An 11,703-nucleotide genomic window follows, 5' to 3' on the forward strand; every position below is an offset into this window, starting at 1 on the left:
AGAAAATTACATGGATATTTTGGTTCCAATAGTCATTCTTAAGATCGTAAACGAATCTCCATTGACCAAATTGGAATAAATATTATTTTGTTGAATTTAGTAATTTACATTTAATTATTTTCTTGGTGGTTTTTATCACTGTGATTCCAAACTATTACTAAGCATTGTAGCCACTTGCCGAAAAAATTATAAAGGACTTATCTCAACTAATTGTTAATGTTATAAAATATTATTTATCGACATGAGTTGCATCTATCAGTGAATGACACCTAAACCTGCATAAGGTTTTCGCTTCGTCATGGTTAATCCGAATTATTCGACACCGCTTGATAAGAGCAATAAAATTACTCGAGCAAAAAACCTGAATATAAGAATGATAAGTACCTTTTGTTGTGTGTCTGTTTATACACGTGACAATTTAACATAATAATGATGATAATAATGATGTGTATTATCACGTTTCATTCTTGCATTATAGAAAATCCTTTAAGTTCTTTTAATCTTAAAGTTTGTTTTTAGATATTATCAATTTTTTTTACATGGTAAAGTCTCGATTCATTTTATCGATTTTTGAATTAATATTTTTATATATTATATTATTAATTTTTGTTGTAGAACAACAGTAATGATGCCCGGTATATTAATTTTTGTATTGTCACACAATAATAAAATACATACTGTAGATGGGGGAAGGATTTAGAATCCAAACCGTTACTATTTAAACAAAGTCCAAATATAAAGGAAACTGAACAGTAATTCTCAACTATATGTATAAAGAATACTTACAATGAAGCAGTTTATATTTTTAGTCTTAGTAGGCATTAGTTTCTTCGTGAATGTTACACCACAGAACGATTCATTAGTATTAGTTCACGTCGTAAGTATATTAAAATAGTCTATTTAGAATTTAATAGATTAATTACTATTAAAACCATCATAATTATATTATTCTCTCTAAAGTTATTTTGACAAGTGACATGACACATAACATGTGACAGTTATTTTTTTCTGATAACTCTTCTTCTTGTCTATAACTATTAAATATTGGTAATAATGCATTTGAAATATATATTGAATATAATATAACCAATTATCTCTACTGTCAAAAAGAATTGGTCAACAAAAAATGGGCTTTTCCAAAAAATACATTTAAGCCAATGAGTAATGGACTGTCAAGGAGTTGACGATTAGCAATATCAATTACTAAACATGTTTGTATTTTCGTTACTTTATTGATTACTTTAAACTTTATACTTAGTTAATAAATAATATATTTATAAAAACTAATAACAGTTGAAAGCGGGTAAAATCGGACACTGTAAACAAATTAAATGACAGAAGACTTTCCGCGTTTTTTACAGATTGTATATTTTTCTATGATTGTTTATATTATATATAAATAATAAATTATGATTCGGTATATCATTTGTTTCAAAATATACGTTGGTAATACTGCAGATTTTTAACTGTTTCTACTAATAGTTACTATTTTGTTGAGTGATAAAACTCATACAGATGAAAGATATAAGTTAAATATTTTATTTTTTGGCGGGCTTAAAACGAGATGACTATCTGTCAAATATGATTATTTTTAACATATTATCGGAAAGAGTTAATAAGAGTTACATTACAAAACTTTGTTTTTGAAATATAGTCCGTCCAATAAAACAGCCAATATATTTGTATGTTTGATGCGTCCAAACATGTAAATACTAATCAATCTATAAAATTCGATTTGGATTGGTACCGGTGGGCCGTGTAGCCAAATGTCTGCTAAATTCTTCTAAACTTTAGAGATAATAAGTAGAGGTTATAAATCCTCAAACGTAAAGTAAAAGTTAATTTTTTAATTATTTATTGTTACTAGTCATTGCCTACTAACCTATAATTTGACTTCGACAGCAAGAAACACAGTATCATCAGCGAATGTAGCCATCGTAATATTTTCCATTTATGATATATCACATGTATAGAGTAGATAGAGAATTGGCCCCAATCCTTATAGCACACCTGCTTTAGCTTCTTTCATTGTAGAATAGGTTTCTTCTTGTTTGACTTTAAATACCCTGACTGTAATGTAAGATTTTAATCGTTCGGTGTGTTATTTGGTAACATTTTTGTGGTTTATGAACAAGGCGGTTATGTTATATCTTATCGAAAGCTTGTTCTACATCTATGAATATCTTTAACTGAACATACCCATCTTATATTCACAGGCATTTTCAATAATATATATCTGTCATTCTATGCACCTGATGAATGTTTAATGTTTCTCCATAAGCCCAAACTGGTGCATTTAAGGTTTTTCTCTCTATTAAAAAAATTGATGCGGCAACATTGTGACGTGTTGACGTTAAAATTTTGATGACGTGCATTGACTGTTTTATTGCCTGAGCTTATATATGTTTTTCTGATGACCTAATCTCCAAAAATGTTAGACTATAGTGTACTCTTCTATACAATGTTGTATATAATATTTTTGTTTTTACATAAATGGTTAGTTTATGAACTTTCGTGATTTAATAGTTAATGTAAAAAAGTATTATAGAACTTTGACAATAAAAGTTTAATTTTTCTATCAAAAGTTATGTAAAATACAGCATTTATGATACTACGTTAACTATGTTTTAAACATTACTGACAGGTTCTATATATTCTATTCTACTAACAAATGTTTTATTATTAGAACTGCTCTCCTAGACCAACTGTTAATTTACTGCTAACAATTAATATTATAATGTTACAATGTAAAAAATACAATACAAGATACATCTAGAGAGAAACTGTAGTTCCGTTCTCACATCTTACACCCGTTCATTCACGTACTTTCACACAAGTTCCCAGGGGTTAGTCCTCTTTAGTGTGTGAATAGAGTGTCGTACATGGAGTAGCTAAGGCACCTCTGGGTTTTCATGGAGGTGTAGCCTGGCTTTGTATTTTCCAACGAACCTTTTAATTTCTTCGTTGACTATAGGAATTTCCAGGTTACGATACATATCTTCATTGAGTTACGGAATACCTTATTCTCGAATAGTTGAATTTTCTTTACTTTAATATCTCGGGTACAACCCCACAGCTCTATACCGTATAGCTATATTTGTTTGAATACGTGATTATAGATCAGTATTGTGAATATGTGATCACTATGTTCTGAATTGGCATTTTGGATTTTCTTCCAAGGAGCGACTAATTTCTTTTTGATGTGCTTCTTCGATTTTTATTTGACATCTATATACCTAGATATTTAGCATTATTTACATATGACATTATAGCATCATTCAATTTCAAGACTGGTAGATTGTTTAGTTTCTTATTGGTAAAATTAATAGGAACTAGGTTCCTGCTAATAGGAGCTGCCTGCAGTCCTGTATCATCAGCAAATGTAGCTATCGCGATTCCCTCGAATTTTGGTATATCGCTAATATAAAGCAGATAGAGAATACGTCCTAGGACGCTGCCTTGAGGCACTCCTGCTTGTATTTCTTTTAGTTAGGAATATACTCCTTCTTATGTAATGCTGAGGAGTCTGTTGCAGATTGTTCTAGATAATAAATAATAATGTACATAACTTTTTCAGCTTCATAGACATGGGAATCGAACACCAGGAGACAATGGATATGCCAATAATCCTATATCAAATGAGAGCTTTTACGAGCCTTTCGGCTTTGGAGCTTTGACAACGGTAAATTAATATTTTAGCCATACCCCGTAAATGGCATTATGTTTATGGTGGTCTCTTGTTGTTTTTTTTTTTTCAGGAAGGAATGAAGATTGCTTATAAGATCGGGCTCAGTTTACGCCAGAAATACAACGATTTCTTGGGGAATCAGTTCAAGTTGAAGTACTTGGAGGCCCGCACGACAAATTATCCCAGAACCACAATGTCCTTACAGGTGCTGCTGGCTGCCCTGTGGAGGCCTTTGAGAGAAGATAAATTTTGGCCGTGTTTAAATTGGCAGCCGGTCCCATATACCTTTTTAATTAGCGACAGGGTAACTAACTAAATATATGAACTGTTATTAACATGAAAATATATTAGGTGCTTATAGCGATATATTTTAGTGAAAAGTATCTTTAATTGGTTATTAGTACTTCTGTTGTTTGTTTTGAAAATCTCTTACCGAAATTTATAAAACTCTTTAAGAAACTTATCAACGATAGCTAGTCTTCAACGATACTAAGATGGTAATTTTTATGCCATTGACAAAGTTGTTGACGGAATTGATGACGGCATTGATGCGGGAACAGTTCATGTTTATGCGATGGGAAAGGTCCAAAAGGAGGTTAAACGGATACCATATAAAAAGACTGAAAATGTAATTTGGAATCGTTTCAATATCGTGGTTACATTACTTGCCAGGTAAAAAAAGAAGCTTCTATGGCGTATTATGATGAAAAGTGAATCCTTTATGACAATCCCAAGCTTAAAAAGTTATGGTATAGACCAAGAGAACAATGGACATCAACACTGAGGAGAAATTTTCACGACCACAAAGTCCTGCTGAGCATATGACGAGATCAGCAAGGTTTAGTGAATTACGAGTTGGTAAAACTGAATGAAACTGTTACTGCAGATGTCTACTGATGTTAATTCGAATATGTATTTGTAAATTGAGTAGAATTTGGACGATTTGTTGTTTCAAAAATAGGCCACCAAAAACTAGAAACAGACGCTACAGCATTTGTGAACCAAGCGTTGGAAGTATACACTATTGCAGCTCCAATAAGAAGTTCTGTCACACCCAGCGTACTCATTAGATTTAGCGCCTTCTGATTACCCTTTGTTCAAATGTAATACATGGATTGAAAAGTCCCGGGCCTAACACATATATGGCGCTAGTTTTATTGCATTCGCGGCTTTTCCAGTTCAAAGAACTTCCTTCCAAACCTTCAAAATAAAGTTGTTAAGATTTTATGATATTCTACTCATAAGTTTGTGAGTTATTGTGCTAACAGTGGCACTATTTTTCTTATTTTCAAACCAATGGTTCAAAAACAATTCCGTGTTTTAATTTTACACTGATTCTTGATGGGAAAATACCTTTCAAGAGAAGCAATAGCTTGAAAAGTGTTACAAGGATTCCGCTCCATCAGAAACAACAATAAAATGTTGGTTTGCTGACTTCAAATGTCGTCGTAGAGATACCGATGGTGCAGGACGCAGTGAAAACCCAAATGTAAAATGAAGTTGTTGAGAATTATTTGACTATGATAAAGCCGTGTTCAAAGTGGATGCCGCGTTTGCTCACTGTTGATAAAAACAAGAACGTGCTGATGTTTCTGAGCAGTTTAAACGTAACAAACTGCAATTTTTACGTCGATATCTTACAATCCATGAACATGGATCTATCATTTCACTTTGGAATCAAATCGATTATCATCTGAGTGGACAGCAACTAGTGAAACTTATCCAAAGCGCCTGAGAGTACAATGACCGGCAGAAGAGGTTATGGCCTCGGTATTTTCGGATGTGTGAGGTGTAATATTCATCGACTATCTTGAGAAGGGAAATACAATTAACAGTGAATATTATATAACGTTATTGGCGCGTTTGAAAGCAGAAATTGCAAATAAACGACCACATATGGCAACAAAAAAAGTTGTTTCATCAAAACAAAACACCGTGTCACAAGTCAATGAAAACAATGGCAAAACTACATGAATTGAACTTAGAATTGCTCCCACATCCACCGTATTCTCCAGATTTGGCTATCAGCGACTACTGGCTGCTCGCAGACCTCAAAATTCTCAAGAGGTTATCTCTAGAACTGAGGCCTATTTTGAGGCAAAAGATAAATCGTTCTACAATTCATACAATTCAATATTTCTAATTAACGCTAATTTTGAACAAAAAAAAACGTTTTCTTTGTTACGCTTGGAACTCTTCAGGCCATGTGTTAGCCTAACTTGGCTGTCACACAGTTTCAAAGTGTTGACGAAGTACTAAAATGGATCAATGATTGGATCGCTGTCAAACCAACATAGTTTTTTCTACATGGTATTTTCTATATGGTAAAAATGTTTCATAACAAATGTCTCTTTAAAGTTGAAAAATTATTAGAATACATGCAATAACCAATTATTATGCATTTCTAATAGCAATCAATTGAGCTCTATTGCAAAAAAAATAGTACTTTCAACATTCACTTCCCATTGTCTTTTTTTGTTTGTAAAAAATAATGTAATTTTATCGAAATCTTTTAATTGAGTCATATTTTTTTCTCAAAACCATGGATGGTTTTCAATAATAGTGTCAGTACCCAAACACCCTTTAGACATGCTTTTTTTCGTCTTTACATCCTCACAGAGATTGTTAAAATATACTTATAAAGTTAATTTTTATATTTATTTCATCATATTTGCAATCAAATAATTGTATTGTGCTTACTAAATATATATTTTTTATTTATCCCACATTTTGTAGTCTTTGATACATATTTTATCAAATATTTGATAATAGTTGATGTTTCATCGTTCACTTTATAGAATTCTTCATATTTTAAAATTAATTTGTTCTTCTAACAGGCCTAGCATATTTTTATTGTAACTTACTGGGAATCTTCGTTAATTATTAGAATTTAATCATGTTTTTTAATGATTCGCTAACTATTTTATTTTTGTTAAAGCCAAAGCACTTTTTTGTATACGGTTTTTTTAGTTATACGCTTATTCTGTATTCAAGAAAAAGAACCAAATTTAAGCAAAAATCATCAGATTTTATCTCTCAAGCTTCTTACAGTGTTTTCACAATATATTAAACTAAAATATAATGTATAATTGAACAATTAACAAGCACAACCAAATTCATGTTAGTAATCATTTGACTTTTTTTGTTTCCTGTTGTATAGATTTGTGAAACCTGACAAACTAACTTATCTGTTCATATTATACGCGGTAGTGATGCCAGTTAACATGTACTTTAAAAAATATACAGCTTACCCTATATCTGAATTATATGCATCTCTATAATTCAAGGAATTGGATGCTATAAATGCTTGCTCCGCAACTTTCGTACAGGAATACACCGCTGTGGTTAAATCACCTGCAATACGAAATATAACCGCAAAGTACAAGCCTGTTCTTGAGTACATCACCAATTCTACTGGACAAGTGTTCAACAGCCTTATCGATGTTTTTTCGCTGCATATGGAGCTATTTTCACAAGTAAGTACCATTGAGTGTTCGGTGTTAAGAATATTAAATATTTTGTATTATTAACAACTGTTGTTTTTGACTATGAAATGAAATTTATTTCAAAACTTTGGTAGTTGCTGCCTATGACACACTTCTTTGGAATCAGATGGATTATACTAGGAGTGCCGAAAAAATATCGAAATATCGATATTTTTTTGAAAAATTTTAATACTTAATTATAAGGGTTTATTAAAATTATTAATACATATTGCCAAAAAATATCGATATATTTTTTTCTCCGATATATCGATATTTTTTAAAATATTGATATATCGAAATATTTATATTTTTCTCGGTGGCCGACACTCCTAAATTATACAATAAATATCTTTCTATATGTATTTTTTTTCTTAGTGATTCAGCAACAGAAATCTGAATAGTAGTTATTAAAAATGTGCCTTGGTACCATAAAATGATTCTTCTTTTGCCATTTGATTCTTAGAATAACTTTTGCAGTACGCGTTTCTTTATCAAAATGATTTTTTCTTTTTCTTTATTATATGTGTCAAATCATGTGGAATTCATTTTATTATCTTCTGTTTGTTTCAGACAATTACCTGTAGCTCTTAAATTGATAATGTTATTACAAAGTTGTTATTACGTTTTACTTGCATTTTTATCCAGTAATATGTTGGTCGATGCATACTATATTTCAAGTTTAACAGTGTTAAGACCTAAATCAGTATCTACATGTTGGAATCCACAGAGTTTCTTTATAATTTCGCCGCTTATAAGAAAATTTTTCACTTTCTTTTGGCTAAACTATAACATTAATGCTTACTATGTTTTCAAATGTTACCATAGAAGGTTGTTGTTTCCAAAAATATATAATGCAGCTGCAAAACACCTAATATTTCAAGGTTATATCGACAGCAGTTATCAAATTTTATTTTCTTCTTTTTTTTTCACTTTTTTAGTTAAAGTATAAGTTTATTGCTTATAATTTTATCAAATGTTATCGTAGAAAGTTTTCATCATAGTAGTATATAGTATAGAGTGTTAACTTAATAGATATATTTTAAGAGTTGTCTTGTGTGATCTCAGCGGAGAAGATACTCTCTTGTCTATAAAATCTGTCTCAATTTGTTGATCTACGAATTATATTAATTTATTTTTTACCCATCTTGGTTAAGTAGCTTTAAGCCAAAATATTATATATAACTGTCTTAACCAAAATACATTTGTTTAAGTAAAGGACTCCCTTCAAAATAATAAAGTTATTAACTGATGGCACTTTACAAACATCTTTTTAAAGGGTAACAAAATTTGGATCTATATATATACTGAATGGACACATTTTGTGTTTAAATTGCGGACAATATTTTCATGACTTCTTCAGTTGTATTTCTGTAAAAAAACAATATACATGCTCTATATAAATAATTGTATTCGTACCAGGTAAAAACAATGGTAGCGGACACACATTCTTAATCTAGTTTACTTTAGATTCTTCCAAAAAAAACGATGTCTCCTTTCTTTATTTCCGAACATATAATGGATACACAACAATTTTGGGACTAAAGATACATTATAGTCAAATAATAATAATTATAAGTCACAAACATGTTAAAGGTACTCTATATCAGGCACACAAAAATGGCGACATAAACAAACTGAAACAAAAAATCGCGTTATAAAAATAAGCCAACCAAATACCTTTGTAGGGCAATTCAAACGAACCAATTAAAGAGGTGGTCTCAGTGCCTGCTTTTTAGGAATCACACAAAACATTTTCTAGGTTTTGGCTATTTAAGTTTATCCTATGTATAAAACTCTATTATATATTTCGACCAATATACAATGCAGATGTAAAATCCCTAATATTTCAAGGTTATAGTGATGACAGATGTCATCAAATTTGGCAATATGTCACATAATTTAATATAACATAACCAGGGGTGTGCAACTCCAATGGTAAGTAGTGGGGCAAAATGTTGCTTAGTTCAAGCATTGGCGGCACTGACAACGTGAATTTGATTGGTTAGTTTAAAATAGTTATGTGGAAACCTGTAAGGAAAATACTTTGCTTTGATTGGTCTGCCATTTCGCCTGATTATTTTGTGACGTCACATTTATTCCATAATAGTATTTGAATAAAAATCCAAATTTAATTTTTAAAATTAATTTATTAAAATAAAGTCCTGCACAAATATACATAAGTGTAAATAATATAAATATATATAAACAAAAAGGAACAAAAAACAATTATGAACTCTATTCTAGGCAAAATTAAATTAAAATATCTATAATTCTTCTATAATGCCTTCCCATATTTGTTTAATGTCATCAATTTTATGGGATCTATTAGAGTTCTAACTTATCTTGATATATTGAAGGTAAGCTTTAAATCATTCCCTCTTGATATTGCATTAACTTCAACAATCACATCTCATAATAACTTTTAAAATTTGGTCTTGGAAATCACTATGGATTGGACAGTTAAAACACTAAAAATGTATGTGCTTTTTTAAAGATATTTAGATTTTAGAGTATTTAATCTGTGGAACTACTTAATGTAGAATGTAGACAAATATTGCATGTTGTCTCTTTTTCAGAAGTTTTGTTAAATAGCCTGAAATAAGACTAAAACACAATATTAGACTCTTGTTTTCGTCAGAGCAAAGTTCTCTGGAACTGAAAATATAGATTCAACTGGTGATTTAACAACCTCAAATGGTACTAGATCTCCCGTTAAAAAAGAATATAAGTTATCTAACATGTTCATCTTCTTCACAATTTTCTCCGGGAGAATGATGTGAAAAAATTGAACTAATGATGAGCCCTTTTAAAGATTACTTGAACATACTAGGTGAAAGATGCTGTTTCTGCCTTCATGACCTCTAATAGATCCAACAAAATTCTTTAATCAATCTTGGTTAAGATTTGTTAAACAAATGTAATTATTTGTAAATTTAGACACAATAGATTTCTTTAAGGTAATAAATCCCCTAAAAGTAGCAATTCAATTTTTAATTGATGGCACCGTAACAAATATATTTTCTTAACAAGGTAATCAAATTTAAATATACAATAGCTCTACTATAAAATTATTGAACACCGATTGTTCTAAAAAGTTAAAGTATTACAAATATTTTAGGGATATTTTACAATTAAAAGTAGTATTTATTACTACTAATTATCCAGTTATCTTAATTATTACCTTCTTTTTTTTTTCTTCTTCTTTTTTCTATGAACATAACCTCACAACAGCTCATGAAAAGTAGGTTTTTGATTCAATATCAGATTACAAGTACCTAATAATTCTTTTAGGAAGGTTTCGGATATCCTTTGGAGGAATGGACGAAGAAGGTATATCCAGAGATGACGGAACGCATATGCATCGAAGAATATTACATAGAAACCAACAGTACAGCACTGAAACGAGCAATGGCGGGATATTTCCTGAAGAAAATCATCACCGATACAGCGCTGAAAATGAACAATACCCTGGAACTTCAGGAACGAAAAATGTTTCTTTATTCGGGCCATGAACGAACCATAGCTTTCGTGCTAATCACTCTTGGTATCTTCGACGATAAAATACCTCCTTATGGGTCGCATGTCATGTTTGAAGTTCATCAGATCGAAGGCGTATATGGATTCAAGGTAAGTGACTGGTGAAACACGCCAAAACTATCATCAATAAATTATTCAAAACTACACATAAATTAAAAACATAAAAATTAAATGAAATCGGTATAATTAAAAAAAATAATAATATCGGTACCTTTTTAAAATTATAACCTTTAATTGGCTTTTAATATGGCGATATAAATGAATATAATTATATAGCTGAAATCATAATAGTTTTATCTTAGTTTGCAAAAGAATAAAACATAATCTTTTATTTTGCTAATAAGATTATTTTATGACACTATAATACTTAGGATTGTATGAGGTATAATATCTATACAGAAGAATAAATATACATTACGTAAAATAATTCTAAAATATATTCTTTAAATTCTAATTATATTATGTAGTTGAAGAAAAAAGTGGATAATTCAAGCATATGACGATTATTGTCATGTTGTACTTAGATGACCAGAAATACCAAATCAAAAAGGTTTTTAAAATCGAGAAAAATTAGCAATATTAATATAATTACATGTTTTTTCAAAGACTTTTGGAAACATTAATGACGATGTATTCATCAATAAAATATTTAAGTTAAAATAATACTCAAATCGCTGATAATAATGTAAAAATATCGAAAATGTTAAAGAACAATGTTAATTATATCACCATCATTACACCAAATGACAACCCCCTTTTTGAAATGTACTTTCCCAGATTTATTACCACGATTGGACAACGACTGAACCCAGATTGTTAACTATGCCCGGCTGCATGGATTTTTGTCCTTACGACGACTTCATTAATTTGGTAAATGAGTTTTTACCTGTCACTGAAGAGTGTTAAATCAAATAAATTTATACAGAAAGGAACGTGTTTGCTTTATACCATCCCCCCACTTATGCAACTAGAAATTTCCATTGGATACGTTTA

The 11,703-nt window shown here is 30.4% G+C and overlaps 1 protein-coding gene across 1 annotated transcript; it reads left to right on the plus strand.

The window, feature by feature from the left end:
* The first annotated feature begins 699 nt into the window (after positions 1–699).
* On the plus strand, positions 700–11,638 carry LOC143190663 (venom acid phosphatase Acph-1-like). Its single transcript, XM_076395159.1, has 6 exons — positions 700–877; positions 3,578–3,682; positions 3,759–3,992; positions 6,976–7,164; positions 10,465–10,800; positions 11,488–11,638. Exons 1-6 carry the CDS (start codon positions 788–790, stop codon positions 11,614–11,616), a joined length of 1,083 nt encoding a protein of 360 aa, XP_076251274.1. The 5' UTR covers positions 700–787; the 3' UTR covers positions 11,617–11,638.
* The last annotated feature ends 65 nt before the right edge of the window (positions 11,639–11,703 follow it).

Source organism: Rhynchophorus ferrugineus, unplaced genomic scaffold (genome assembly GCF_030347505.1).
Source record: "Rhynchophorus ferrugineus isolate W39M unplaced genomic scaffold, kcgeb_rfMv2 rfM2, whole genome shotgun sequence".
Taxonomy (NCBI): Eukaryota; Metazoa; Arthropoda; class Insecta; order Coleoptera; family Curculionidae; genus Rhynchophorus; species Rhynchophorus ferrugineus.

Coding starts and splice junctions, on each gene's coding strand:
- LOC143190663 (XM_076395159.1), top strand. CDS start 788: ATGAAGCAGTTTATATTTTTAGTCTTAGTAGGCATTAGTTTCTTCGTG. Junction 3,683..3,758: donor GCTTTGGAGCTTTGACAACG/GTAAATTAATAT, acceptor TTTTTTTTTCAG/GAAGGAATGAAGATTGCTTA. Junction 3,993..6,975: donor CCTTTTTAATTAGCGACAGG/GTAACTAACTAA, acceptor CTATAATTCAAG/GAATTGGATGCTATAAATGC.